The 15423-nt window shown below is 39.4% G+C and overlaps 1 protein-coding gene across 10 annotated transcripts in view; it reads left to right on the plus strand.

Moving 5' to 3' along the window:
* SMARCA2 (SWI/SNF related, matrix associated, actin dependent regulator of chromatin, subfamily a, member 2) overlaps window positions 1-15423 on the plus strand; it is a 176330-nt gene that overhangs the window by 26629 nt on the left and 134278 nt on the right. For all 10 annotated transcript variants that reach the window (XM_066257155.1, XM_066257164.1, XM_066257157.1 and 7 more), the window contains 2 exons: window positions 24-413; window positions 6949-7204. In XM_066257155.1, the coding sequence (XP_066113252.1) occupies window positions 24-413; window positions 6949-7204 (646 nt within the window). The remainder of the gene's footprint in view (window positions 1-23; window positions 414-6948; window positions 7205-15423) is intronic.

Below are 15423 nucleotides of genomic sequence, written 5' to 3' on the forward strand. Positions count from 1 at the left end.
TTTCCTTTTGTGTTTTCTTCCAGGTTATATGTCACCACATCCGTCTCCATTGGGAGCCACAGAGCATATTTCCAGCCCTATGTCATCGGGAGGCGGCCCGACCCCACCCCAGATGCCACTGAACCAGCCAGGGCCCCTCATCCCCGGCGATCCTCAGGCGATGAACCAGACCAACAGAGGTCCCTCGCCTTTTAGTCCTGTCCAGCTGCATCAGCTGCGAGCTCAGATTTTAGCTTACAAAATGCTGGCCCGAGGCCAGCACCTCCCTGAAACACTGCAGCTTGCAGTCCAGGGGAAAAGGACGTTACCTGGCATGCAGCAGCAGCAGCAGCCACCGCCACAGCAGCCGCCACCCCAGCCCCCGCAACCGCAGCAGCAGCAGCAGGCCCTTGTTAACTTCAACAGACCATCTGGTAGGTTAATGTGCAACCAAATGAGCGATGTGATGGTCTGGCTTGGATGAGAAAGACTGAGAATGGCTCCGATAGCCCAGGGCTGTTTGAGCCTTTTGTTGTACCTAGCTGGCCAGCTCCCTTGTCTTGCTTCAGTTAGTTGGCCAAGATTCTTTTTTTTTTTTTTTTTTTTTTTTTTTTTTTGCTGTTAGCTGTTAGAGTCCTGGAACAATGCTTCTTCACCTTTGGGGTCTCTGATACAAGGTTGTAGTAGGAGAAAAAGCACTATCCCCTATGATTTTGCATTCTCTTTCAAGCGGTTCCATTCCCATACTGTGGTTTAAGAACCCCTGCACGCAGTGCATTCCATCGCCAAAATGTGCTCCTCGAATCTACTCCTCGAGACATTTTATGTCCGTTGGTTTATTTAATTCTACCCCTTTTTGTTGTGGAAAGCATTTGGGAAGGCTTCCAAGAAACATACCTGCAGTGGAATAATTAATTGTTAAGTAGAAAATCAGAAACAAAGGGAAACAGAAGTTGAGATCAGGCATGGTGGGGCCACAGGAGTTGTCATGGTTGCCACGTCAGAGCGTTCAAGATGATGGAGTTCTGAAGCAGTCGAGAAAGGAGGGGCAGGGGCAGGTACCTAATTCTCACCATTTGGAAGGAAGTTGCTTACCATTTTGCAGAGGGCACAGGCCCATTTCTAGTATGATAGTATAAAGTAGATATCCCAGGTAGAATTACTTTTTAATTACTGTTATTATTGTAAGAGGCCCTGCACGATAAAGACATCATGACATCTGTTCATCATAAACACTGTAACAGAACCCACACGGCCGATTTCTTACATCCAAACTGAGGCTGTGACAGATCCTGGTTGGAGATGAGACAGTCCGTGTATGCCCTCCTGGTGGTCTGCCCTCATCTCGCTGGTAGACTGCAGAGGTACAGGGGCTAGAGCAGCGGTTCGGTTCTCAACCTAAAGCGACCCCTGTGTTTTGGTCGTTCGACCCCCGCCGGGGTCGCGACCCACAGGTTGAGAACCGCTGGGCTAGAGGATGACCTGTGCATGTTGTTTTTTCCATGCAGGTTGAAGGATGAAGCTCCAGTTCTCTGGATACTCACGTAACAAGTGCTTCGTGTCCCAATAAACATAATCCTGTGCATTTTTTGGATCATGTCCAGAGGAAAGGGCTTCATTTTTTTTTTTTTTTTTTTTAAACCCAGCGCAGTGTTACATCTTCCTTCAATCAGGCCTCTGTCATTTTTGGAGGAATTCATTTTATTACTCACTGCTCATGTCTTGTATTTCCAGGAGTCAGACTTCATTAGAAGTGAAAATATTTGGGCAGAATGTATTTTATGCCAGAGTAGGCAAGGAGGCCCTGGGTAGAGGAGGAAAGAAGATACCCTTTCACATAGAGCAGACCCACTCCTGCCCCTGGGAAGGAGGTTGTACTGACAGCATTGCTGAACTTTTCCCCAAATCTCAGGTTTCACAGGGAGATGATAATCTTACTTGACAAAGGTTTTGGCTTTTTTTTTTTTTCTTGTTTTTTTGAATTGGCATGTAGGACAAGTCAAAATAATGAAAAAAAATACGTTTAAAGTTAAAATTACCTTTGATTAATTGTTATTGTTTATCTTTTCCCCTTTTTAAAAAAGGTATGATTACTTACATTTTCTTTTTATTGAGGAATTAAATTTAATGGGGTGATGACATTGATCAACAAGAGTGCATAGGTTTCAGGCGGACTTCTCAATAGCGTTTGAACTGTGTATTGTGTTGTATGCCCATCACCCAAAGTCAAATCATTATCTGTCACCATATATTTGTCCCTCTTTATCCCCCCACCCTGCTCTGTTAACGACTTCAATTTTATCTATGTCCATGAGTTTCAGTTTTATATTCCACCTATATGTGAAATTATATAGTTCTTAGCTTTTTCTGATTTACCTATTTCATTTAATATAATGTTCTCAAGGTCCATCCATGTTGTAAATGGCACTATGTCATCATTTCTTATGGCTGAGTAGTACTCCACTGTATATATGTACCACAACTTCTTGATCCCATCTTTTATTGAAGGTCACTTTCGTTGTTTCCATGTCTTGGCCACTGTGAATAATGCTGCAATGAACATGGGAGTGTATGTATTTCTGCATACCAATATTTAAATTAAAAAGTATAATTACTTATAAATACTAATATTTCAGAAAAAAATAAGTTTAAGTATGTTCACTTACTGGAGGTGGCTGTGATTTCCTTTTTTTTTTTTCTCTCATTTTCTGGTGTTATTCATGTGTGAAGAGAATCTTTTTGGCTGGGGTGGTCTGCCTCAAATGTTCTCCAAAGTTACAAATCACAGAATTGACATCATCTTAGCTACCACCAGAGAATTACAGTTTGACTGGAGGAATCTTACACCGAAAAAATAACTCTTCAGTCCTGTCATGGGCTCCACTCAAATCTAACCTATCATTTTTCTTTTCATTTTGATTCATTTTTCCTTTTAGAGACTAAAGCAAAATTAAAAATGGGAACTGAAAAAGGTTTGGATTCGGGGGTGGGGTGCAGAAAGGACTGAATGGGAGAAAGTAAAAGTTTTATTACTAAGTTTTTTCACTGCTTGTCCCTTCCCCCTTTCCCCATTTTTTTTAGTTATCTAAAGTTTCTTGGTATGTTCATTTAAGTACACTTTATTACATTTCTTTTTTTAACCTTTGCAAACCACTTAAATCCTTATTCACTGCACAGAATTGTTATTTGCATAACTGTCCTTGAGTGCCAGCAGGCAAACAGGGACCACTGAATGCACAGATATTCTGTACATGTGATACTCAGGTGTTTTGATGAGTTTGGACCTGTTTCTTATAATCAGGCATGGAGTGCATCCAGTTAAACCCCTCACCCTCTTGGCTCTACTGGGGTGCCCCTCAGGAGTGTCAGGGCACCTCTACCTTGACTTCTAAGCTGAAGTCTAAAGCAGATTCATCTTGTGTTTCTGACAATTAAACCTGGATTGTTTACATTGGAGAGGGAGCAGGAGATAAGCTAAAGAATGTAATTTGTCTTTCGTCTGAAGATTCCAGGGAGAGTCTTGTCACGTAGCAGACCACAAGTATCTGTTGTAGAGATGATTTTTGTCAATAGCAAATCCAGGTAGGCAGCTCAACTCCTGAGGGACAGGCATAAACCCTAAGGAATAGGTGGTGACATTCTGGGCATGTTTAATTTTGGTAAGCTGCATTCTGTCCCCAGCCTCTGTAAATAGAAGTTTTTATATAATCTGTTGCAGGGAGTAGAAAATAGACCCATGCGATAAATAAACTAACTTGTTTAGTTAGGAAAAGAATTTGCTTAGAAGTGACTGATAGCAATTTCCAGGAAGCACACGGCAAGCCAGCTTATCTAAGTATTTGTGCTGAGTTGTGTTAAACTATAGAAACATTCTGGAGTTCGCTGTAAAAATAGTACTCCAAAGTTTCCAGCTAATACAGTACAAAATTTCCTAAAAGCCTTTCTTTTGCTGTGGAGTGTATGTAAAGGTAATTCAATTAGACTTCTTTATCTTTGTGTCCTTGGTGGCAGTAAAGATGCTGAGGTGAGGGTGAGCACATGGCCACATTGTTTCATTGAATCATCACTACTACCCTCTGAGGTGGGTACTGTTATCATTGCCATTCTTCAGATCAGAAAACTGAGGCAAAGGGGTTAAGTAACTTGCTCAGGCTCACACAACCAGTAGGTGATGGAGCTGAGATGAAAACTTACTATTCTGTTGGTACAGGGCACTTTAAATGTACCTGTTTAATTCACAGCAAGTTGTAGTACTTTCTAAATTGGAGCTTTGGATACGTAAGTCCATGTTTGAATCTCTCACTGCTTCTCAATGTTAAGAATCCAATAACCAGATCAGAATGTCTTTATATGTAGTAATAAAAGGCCAGCCATGAATATATCAGTCTTAGATGGGAGTAATAAGCTAAACATGACTAAATTCAGAACCAGAGATATCAGACATGCTCTGCATGCCTTTTCTTTCTTTCTTTCTTTTTTTTTTGGTAAAATGTGGTTTTTAAAAAGAATAACTTGAATATACCTCAAGGAGTCATCATAAGCTTCTGTATACGTAATTGCAGGCCATAATGCTAAAAAGAAAAAATGCCCAGAATCATTGAAATTTGTAATACTATTGCACTGTTATGGCTTTTGTTGATGAATTAGACTTTGAAAAGAGGAAAGACAATTTGAGAACTAGATTAAAGTAGTTATTATGATTTTATCTTCTCAGTGAGACCCAAGTTTTCTTTTCTGTTGGAGGTGGGGAGTTTTTTCATTATTTAGTATGTTATACTAGGTCTTCAAATATATTTAATTCTGCCAATTTCTTGAGCTTATTCAGGAAATTCATAGAATCACAGAGAATTAAAGTAAATGTTAGAAATCTCTGTCTCCTTTCTTTTGGTTGGGTAAAGCATGAAAAACAAAAAATTTACCGTTTTCAAAGACCTCTAGGGAAAAAAACGTTCTAAAATGTCCCAGCATAACTCATTCTAAAGCTTAACAACCCTGAGATTTAATGTTTAGAAATTGGTTTCTTATATATAGGTGAAAGAAATGCTAAGTATAAAATATTATGAAAAGTTATGCATTATGCAAAAGACCTCTCATTCAGAAAAATATCAGAAAGTAGTTAGATGAAAAGAATCTCTTACGATAGTCCACCTGCAATGCCTAAAATAAAAAATAAATGTATTTTTCTCTTGAAAATTTTTCATTAACCCCAAAACCAAAGCTACTTGTTACCTTAAAAAGTCTTTAGCTCTGTATCTTTTTGAAAGTTTTATTTAATTTCGGAAGGAGAAAAAAGAACAATACTCACACCACACACACACACACACACACACACACACACACACACACATTGTAGTTTCCTAAGCAATTTGTTCTAATTCTTCACATTCCTCCTGTCAAAATGTTTGCTTGTAGCTACCCATGCATTGTCATTTAAGCTCATTTCTAAATGGTTTTTGCTGGAAGTGGAATAAATGTTTCATTTTTTATAATGTATATCTTTGTATGGTTAATTATTAAGTCATTCCAAAGTGTATAGACTATTATTTTGTTGCCTTTTAATAATTTTAATTTTTCTTGGAAAAGATATAGACAATGCTTTAAGAAATACCTGTGAGAGGTTTTAACATCTGCTTAGTGACATGGTCTTCTTTTTTAATTTACTAAATCAAGCCCTGGCCGGTTGGCTCAGTGGTAGAGCATCGGCTTGGCGTGCAGAAGTCCTGGGTTCGATTCCCAGCCAGGGCACATAGGGGAAGCGCCCATCTGCTTCTCCACCCCTCCCCCTCTCCTTCCTCTCTGTCTCTCTCTTCCCCTCCCACAGCTGAGGCTCCACTGGAGCAAAGATGGCCCGGGCGCTGGGTATGGCTCCTCGGCCTCTGCCCCAGGCGCTAGAGTGGCTCTGGTCGCAACAGAGCGACGCCCCGGAGGGGCAGAGCATCGCCCCCTGGTGGGCGTGCCGGGTGGATCCTGGTCGGGCGCATGCGGGAGTCTGTCTGACTGTCTCTCCCCATTTCCGGCTTCAGAAAAATACAGGAAAAAAAATTTACTAAATCATCTAGTGGCATCACTAATCTTATTCATAATTTTGAAGTAAAAATTCACTTAGAAGAGATGGAATACTTCTTATGTTAGGTCCATGCTTACTAAGTAATTCAAACTCCTTAAGTTGAATGTGGACAGTTCCTTTAAATTAACTTATTAAGTGCATTTTGATAAGATTGATGATTACATATCTGATTCTCCTGAAAACCCAAGAAAAATGCCCTCTTTAATCTTAAATATTTGTTAGTTGTTATTAGGTAGAATGGGCAGATGCCCCCCCTACACTGAATGTTTTTAGAAATATTTTCTAATATGTAGTAAAAAAAAAAAATTAAAGTTCTGAGATGCACTGATTTAGTCTGAAATATACTTTATGAGTCATTAAGGAAAAGCATGTGCCCCTCTGAGGTCACCCCAGAGGACTGGTGAGCTCCTGGGGACATTTATAAAGCATGGTTCTAACAGTAGATGGGGACTGAGGTCCACCTAAAGGGGGCTTGCCTGCACTTTGCAAAATGTGAGTTTAGGATCATACCCAGGTTGCACCTGACTGCTAGCTTATTGAACTCTGAATGCACTTGTAATTCTTTTTGAAAACCTACTGTAGACCTACATTAAAATCTGGCAGTCTTTTTCTTAATCAGTTTATTACTTAAGAGTCATTTTTGGGCCATTTTCACCAATGTTCATTACTGAATGCCATTTTTCTTATGGAGATAGATTCCAGATTCTTTTTGTTTCTCTTCCACCTCCCCCCACCCTTTTCCTCCCCAACCTTTCCTGCTTTTTCATTTTTTAACCACCTTTTTTCTTTCTTGAGACATTTACTTGTCTGTATCATTAGGCTCCAGGGGCATAGCAGGCAGGACTAGTGTGGCTGCAGGTTGATGACCCACCCAAGCTGCTCATGTCGCTCTTGTCCCCCAGGCCCCGGGCTGGAGCTGAGTGGCCCCAGCACCCCGCAGAAGCTGCCTGTGCCAGTGCCCAGTGGCCGGCCCTCACCAGCACCCCCCGCAGCTGCGCCGCCTCCCACAGCCGCAGTGCCTGGACCCTCGGGGCCGCAGCCCACCCCAGGGCAGCCCTCACCCATCCTGCAGCTGCAGCAGAAGCAGAGCCGGATCAGCCCCATTCAGAAACCGCAAGGCCTAGACCCCGTGGAGATTCTGCAGGAGCGAGAATATAGGTAATGTACTCCGCCCCAGGAGGGGTGAAGCTGCTGTGTTCTTTCTTGCAAGTACCATGAGCCGAGGGGTGGGTACATGTCTCCTAGTGTTGTGGTCATTCCTTTCTGTGGGAGGAGGCAAAGGCCTAAGGGAAATAGCAGAGGCCAAAACTCATGCTATGAGAATGATTTCAGAATGAAGTCGCAAAGAAGTTTGTTTCCCACTGGGGTTGGGGAGGTGGGGGGTGGGGCTCTGATGGCTCTGGGTTGGCAGAACTGTGATTTTCACTATTTAATGAGAAAACTTTTATCAATTCCTGTACATGCTAGGCACTGTGTTTGGCTTTGAGCATATGAAGGTCACAAGCCCAGCCTGGAGTTCCTGTGAATCCCAGAAAGTGGTCATCTCACATGTAGATTATGCCGTTCCTTGATTTAGTTTGTTGGCTTGGCCTTGAATGGTGACTGTGAGCTGGTCGGATGTTGAGTGTTGGCCGGACCTTCGGGTCTCATGATAGTAAAGCATACTTCAGTAGATTGATATATTAATATATGTTTTGTTTAAATTTATGCTTTTTTTTAAGGCTTATGCCTTGGTTCAACTTTAGGAGTAAGCCGTATGTAAGTGTCTTCATATGGCGTCTGTATTTAAACTCTTCCTCCAGAAACTCAGTTTTGACTTGATCTGGCACATTTATCTTAGTCAGGGGTTGGCAAATTCAAACCTTTTCTGCGAAGGGCCAGGTAGTAAATATTTCACACTTTGCAGGGCCATATGGTCTCTTTTACAACAGCTCTAGCTCAGCCCTTTGAGTGAGAAAGCAGCCATAGACAGTAACGGGCTGGCTGTGTTCCAATAAAACTTTATTTATAAAAACAGGCTGTGGGCAGGATTTGGCTCAGAGGCTGTAATCAGCAGAACCCTGATGTAAACAGTTAATGTTAGTGGGAAAGGGAGCCCAGTAAGTGTTGAGTCAAGATTAAAATAAAGCTAAGATCATGGTTTCTGGAGTTAGAAAGCAAGTTCTGTCACTTACTTACTATACTTACTAGCTATGTTATTTAAGTTTTGTCTCTATTCTGTGACTCTGTTTCCTCACTTGTTAAAAGAGGGTATTAGAGTATTTCTAATGGGTGGGGTGGGGGGATAAAATGACACAAAGACATTTAATACATACAAATAAGCTATTACCATTATTTCACAAAAATGGTTTAACTTAAAAGAAAATTAGAATTTAAAAATTATACGGAATGCCCTGGCCAGGTGGCTCAGTAGATGGAGCATTGTACCGGGGTGCCAAGGTTGCAGGTTTAATCTTTGGTCAGGGCACATGGGAAAAGCAACCAGTGAGTTGCACAGCTAAATGTAACAACTGGGTGGAACAGCAAGTTAATGCTTCTCTCTTTCCCTCCCCACCCCCTCAAATCAATGGACAAATTTAAAAAATATATATGGAATGTTAGTAAACAATATGTAAACTCCCTTTTAAAACATTATCTTAAACTTTATTGAAAAATACATGACTTATTACTACATTAAAATACCAAGCTTTGAGAGTTATTCTGAAAGAAAGCACAATAACTTGGCATTAAATGTATGCATTTTTTGGGATAAAGAATATAACTAGTTTCATTACTATTGCTAATCTTCAATTAAGAGCTTTTATGTTGCTCTTTCTGGCATTCATGTATTCTTAGGGAGCTAGATACTTATCAATTATTATTTCAATGTTGATAGACAGACTGTTGGGTAAATAATTGCTGTGTATTATTATTATTATTATTGTTGTTGTTTTTTATTTAGTAAGAAGAGGGGAGGCAGAGACAGACTCCCGCATGTGCCCCCACTGGGAGCTACCTAGCAGGTCCACTAGGGAGCAATGCTCTGCGCATCTGGGGCCCTTGAGGAGGCCGTAGAGCCATCTTCAGCACCTGGGCCAACTTACTCTAATTGAGCCATGGCTGCAGGAGGGGGGAGAGAGAGAGAGAGAGAGAGAGAGAGAGAGAGAGAGAAGTGAAAGGGGGAAGGGTGGAGAAGCAGATGGGCACTTCCCCTGTGTTCCCTGACTAGGAATCAAACTTGGGACATCCACATTCTGGTGAATGTTCTACCATTGAGCCAACCGGACAGGGCAATTGTGTATTATTAAGTCAAATATTAGCAAATATTTTTTGGACAGGAAAACTATTTATATGCAGTCTTTTCTTTATGTTGCTATAAAAAGTCAAAAGTATTTTTTAAATGACAATAAATGGGATTGAGAGTATCATTTAATTACTCTAAAATTCTGATTTCCTAAGAGTGAACATTATTTTTCTTACCCTAAAGCACAAAACTATCAGTACCTTTGTAGAGTTATATGAATTAACCCTCATGACATCTGAGACACTCTCTGTACCTAGAAATACATCTGTATTTTTTTCCTTATTCAGCCTGTGTTGTATTTTGTATGTGTATTTTAGTGACCCATAACTTAACTTTATCATTTTCACCAGAATTTTAATGTTGACCTTTCTTGTACTGAGCTCATTTTAGCATCTTTTTTAGAACTGATCTTAATGGAAGCCTCCCTCAGTATACAATAATAAGTAGTACTATTTAGCCTGTTCTAGTGCATTGAAGACCTTTTGTTCTTTACTTCTGTAGCAATAAAAAAAATGTATCTGTCAGTATCTTTTAAATTATAAGCATTGTAGAAAGTGATGGAATGGCTATTTTTTATATTATTTTTATTACTTGATAAATGTCTCATCTTCTGTTGTATAAAGCTGAGAACCATTGATCTGGCAACTGTGGGTCCAAACAGCTGGAGGGTTCTTTGGACAGGACAGTTCCATGGCCATCTTGAGCAGAAGCACAGGTTTGCACTGGCTACGTTGCAGGGATATCCTTTTTCTCTTTCATAGAGCAATAGCTGGCTTCTGCCTGTATGAAGAAAATTGTTCACCTGCTGAGATTAAACTTGTCCCTTAAAAAAAGGTTAGATTAAGTCCCTTAGGTCCTTGTAAACACACCTAAGAAATATTTCCATTTGCCCCTCTTTGAGAGAACGGCTTCCTTAGCCTTTAGCATTGATAACTAGAAGGTCCAGTATATCTTTACCTTCTGGTCAAGGATTTGAGCAAGGTATTAAAAAAGTCTCTTTTACAGTTTTATAAACTAACTTTGAACAAAATCATTTGTCAGAAAAATTTTTAACATATTCATTTCTTTGACTGTTGTTATATTACTTACCTTGTCCATGAAAATTGAAGGAAAATTGCTTTCCTATAGTCCCAATAATGAAAATTCAGAAAAGGAACTAAAAAACATAATTCCTTTTATAATTGCAACAACAACAACAAAAATACCTAGGAATAAACTTAAAGGATGTGAAAGACCTATATACTGAAAACTACAAAACATTGTTGAAAGAAATTGAAAAAGACATAATGAAGTGGGAAAATATTCTATGTTCATGGATTGGTAGAATCAACATAGTTACAATGGCCATATTATCCAAAGCAATATACAAATTTAATGCAATCCCAATCAAAATCCCAATGTCATTTTTTAAAGAAATGGAACAAAAAATCACCAGGTTTGTATGGAACCATAAAAAATCCCAAATATACAAAGCAATCCTGAGGAAATGAATGAAGCTAGAAGTATCACACTACCTGACTTCAAATTATGCTATAGAGCCATGATAAGCAAAACAGCATGGTATTGGCAGAAAAACAGACATACAGACTAATGGAACAAAATTGAGAGCCCAGAATAAAACCTCACATATATGGGCAGTTAATCATCGACAAAGGAGTCAAAAACACACTATGAAGGGAAGAAAGCCTCTTCAAAAAATAGTGCTGGGAAAATTGGAAAAGCCACATGCAAAAGAATGAAACTTGACTACAGTTTTATCCCCTGCACAAAACTCAATTCAAAATAGATCAAAGACCTAAATGTAAGATCTGAAACAATAAATTACATAGAAGAAAACACAGGTACTAAACTCATGGACCTTGGCTGTAAAGAATAATTTATGAATTTGACCACAAAGGCAAAGGAAGTTAAGGCAAAAATAAATGAATGGGAGTATATCAAACTAAAAAGCTTCTGCACAGAAATAAGAAGCTTCTGTACAAAAATAAACTTGACAATAAAACAAATAGGCAGCCAACTAAATGGAAGATGATATTTGCAAACAGCAGCTCCAATAAGGGGTTAAGATCCAACATATACAAAGAACTCAAAAAGCTCAGCAACAAACATGCAAACAATCCAATTATAAAATGGGGAGAAGACCTGAACAGACACTTCTTCCAAGAGGACATATAAATAGCCAACAGATATATCAAAAGATGCTCATCTTCACTAGCTAATTGAGAAATGCAAATGAAAACTACAGTGAGATACCACCTCACACCTGTTAGATTGTCTATTATCACCAAGACAGGTAATAGCAAGCGTTGGAGAGGCTGTGGAGAAAAAAGAGCCTTTATTCACTACTGGTGAGATTACAAACTAGTACAACCATTATGGAAGAAAGTATGGTGATTCCTCAAAAAATTAAGAATACAGCTGCCATATGACCCAACAATCCCTCTACTGGGTATCTAATACCAAAACTTGAAAACATTGGTAAGTAAAGACACATGCACCCCTATGTTCATCACAGCATTATTCACAGTGGCCAAGACATGGAAACAACCAAAGTGTTCTTCAATAGAGGATTGAATAAAGAAGATGTAGAGCACTGACCTGTTGGCTCGGCAGTAGAGCATTGGCCCAGGATGTGGAAGTCATGGGTTTGATTCCTGGCCAGAGAACACAGGAGAAGTGCCCATCTGCTTCTCTACCTTTCCCTCTCTCCTTTCTATCTCTTTATTCCCCTCCTGCAGCCAAGGCTCTATTGAAGCAATGTTGGCCTGGGCACTGAGGATGGCTCCATGGCCTCTGCCTCAGGCGCTAGAATGGCTCTGGTTGCAATGGATCAATGCCTCAAATGGGGAGAACATCAACCCCTAGTGGGCATGCTGGGTGGATCCCAGTTGGGTGCATGCCTCCCTGCTTCTCACTTCATAAAACTCTACACACACACACACACACACGCACACACACACACACAGGATGTGGTATATACATACAATGGAATACTACTCAGCCATAAGAAATGATGTCATAGTGCCATTTACGACAGCATGGATAGACCTTGAGAACATTATACTGAGTGAAATAAGTAAATCAGAAAAAGCTAAGAACTGTATAATTTCACACATAGATGGGATATAAAACAGACTCATGGACATAGATAAAAGTGAAATGGTTATCAGGGTGAGGGAGAAATGGGGGAGGGGATGGGGTAGTGAAAAGAGGAACAAATATAAGATAATGGAAAATGATTTTACTTTAGGTGATGGGTATACAACATAATCAACAGTTGAAGTGGTATAGAAATGTTTACCTGAAACCTATGTACTCTTACTGATCAATGTCACCCTATTAATTTTCTAAAAAAAATTTTAAAAAATGTTTTTTAATGTTGAATACCTTAACTGTTTTTTCTTGTTCATCATAAAATCAGGAATTTGACAAATTGACCTTCTTTATTTAGTGATAGCATAAATAAGTTTATGCATAGGAATATTTTGGCTCAGATCTGTACAAAGTCTCCAGTTAAAAGTTTTTCCAGTTTAATTGTATCCATTTTGCTTGAACACCTTTCTCTTATGATGGAGTTTTATTGCTTTTCTTTGTATTAGTGCCACAGAGATATTCCCTGTTCTATTTATGTGGGTGTGTCTTGCCTTTTTGGACTCTGTCTCTGCCCCATCAATATACCTAACTTTAGTTCTTTCATTTAGAGTTAGATGTTTGGGCAGAAGTGCTCCAGACATTGTCACGTTTGCATATCAATCAGTTCCACGTATGTTTGTATGAGAAATGCATTTCTCATTCGAAGGAAGAGCCTCTCTAGTGCGTCAGCCCACTTTGGTATCGAGTCAGAATTTAGTCTGAGAAACAGTAGTCCTTTCTCCTTGCTTCAGGAAGTAGGCATAGTCTGCTTTTTCTTTTCTTTTCTTTTTTTTTTTTTTTTTCCTGCCCTGGTATTCATTGCAATCCTGAGAATTCCTTCTTAAAAATTACCAAGGGCCACTTTATCAGCAGAGTTTCAAAGAGTCAGTCTCCCTCTCTCTTTTTTTAAAAGTGTCACTCAGCTCCTTGAAGGAACAAAATGTGCCAGTGTCATTTTCTGTTCAAATAACTCTCCTACAGGAATCATAAACTTCTCCTCTGGACCTGAACAAATATCTGTTGCCTTTAATGGGGCTCTTTCTCTTGGCAGAACAGTCACCCCTCTTGATTTACTGTTCAATCTGTATGAAAAACTTGAGTGACCTATTTTTGCTTCAATTTTCTGTGCTTGTGAGGACACTAAATGAGTCTCCTGCAGTCATGCAGTATTACATCTGTTGTTTCGGGAAGTTTAGAATCCTGAATCCCTTTATCGGACTACCTGCTGAATCCCATTGATAGGAAGCTGAGATTGTCTAGAGAGAAGCATTATTTAAAATGAAGATTTCTATTAACAACCACCACCACAAAAAAATAAATATTTCTGTGTTAAAGAATCCCCTCTGTCCTTCTGTTCCCACCACTGCCCAGTATGTGCAGAATTGCATACATATCATTTTACTATGGAAACTACCCTTCCCCTTCTCCTGTAGCTTTCACATATGTACTTTGTACACTCCTTCTTGCCTTCCTTTCATAAAGGAGAGATTCTGCTGTGCTGTGGAATCTGAGATGCAGTGACAAATTACTGGGCCCTTGGGAGAAGCAGTCATTTCAGGAAGAGGTATAACCTCCACCCCAAGCTCCTCACCCACTCCAGTGCCCACTCACACCCAAGGCTGCAAGCCCCCCCAGTCTCTACCTCCTTTCTTCCCCTCTCTACTTCCCAACTTCTCCCTGCCTGGTTCAGTGTGATTTAATCTCTGCAGTGTCAGTCCAGCTGTCCTAAGATTATTTATTTAGACTTTTAGAAGACGAAGGACAAAGAAGCTGTTTCTTTAATTTAGCACCTGACCCACTTTGTCAAAGAGTGTAAACCAGAATATGTTGGGCTCTGGGATTTTCAAGTAAAAAAGGTCTGCAGTGACTCTAGAACCAAGGAAGTAAAAGAACCATATCATTGGCCCTCATCTCACCCCACCGTATATTTAATTTTCCTTATATTACTAGTATGCCTTTATTCTACAAAAATAAAATTGTTTCACTATGATTTTTCTTTAAATTATTTAATTGAAAGAAATCCACAATAGATTTTTCTCTTAATATCTTGATTTTTAAGATGTATTATCTGTTGTGGTATTTAAGAATTTTGGGCTACGTGGCTATTTAAGAAATTGAACTGGATAAATGAAGTAGATATTTGTTTCAGGCAGTGAAAATTTAAAAAAAAAACCCACATACCAGTAATAATCTCATGAGTATCAATATTAAAAGAAATGTAGAAGTTGGGAGAGTTGGAACAATTTGACCAAAAAGAACCATATGATAAAAGTTTATGATAGCCCGACCAGGTGGTGGCACAGCAGATAGAGTGTCGGCCTGGGATGCTAAAGACCCAGGTTTGAAACCCTGAGGTTACCGACTTGAGTATGGGCTAATCTGGTTTGAGTGTGGATTTACCAGCTTGAGTGCGAGGTCACCGGCTGGAGTCATAGACATGACCTCTCATCACTGGCTTGAGCCCAAAGGTCACTGGCTTGAAGCCCAAAGTTGCTGGCTTGAGCCCAAAGGATGTTAGCTTGAGCAAGGGGTCACTGGCTCAGCTGGAGCTCTACCCAGGTCAAGGTACATATGAGAAAGCAATCAATGAAGAACTAAGGTGCCACAACTATGAGTTGATGCTTCTTATCTCTCTCCCTTTCTGTCTGTCTCTGTCTCTCTAAAAAAATAGAAAGAAAAATATATTTGTGATAAATCAGAGTAACATGTATGTACTAAATAAAATAGGAATCTGTCAATATTATTTTCAGTGAGGTCAATGAAAAATCATGCATTCTCTTTTTTTTTTAATTTTGAAAAAGAAGACATTTTATTTTTCTACCAAAGTAAACAACTGTAAGGTTTTAAAAAAATCATTTTGATATTTGGGCTATATGAAATCTCAAGATAATTTGTAGCATCTTAGTCATAGGTTATACTTTCTCATACAGACTGATGAAACCATAATACTAATTTTTAACAT

The sequence above is a fragment of the Saccopteryx bilineata genome, chromosome 2, assembly GCF_036850765.1.
Source record: "Saccopteryx bilineata isolate mSacBil1 chromosome 2, mSacBil1_pri_phased_curated, whole genome shotgun sequence".
NCBI classification, from domain to species: Eukaryota; Metazoa; Chordata; class Mammalia; order Chiroptera; family Emballonuridae; genus Saccopteryx; species Saccopteryx bilineata.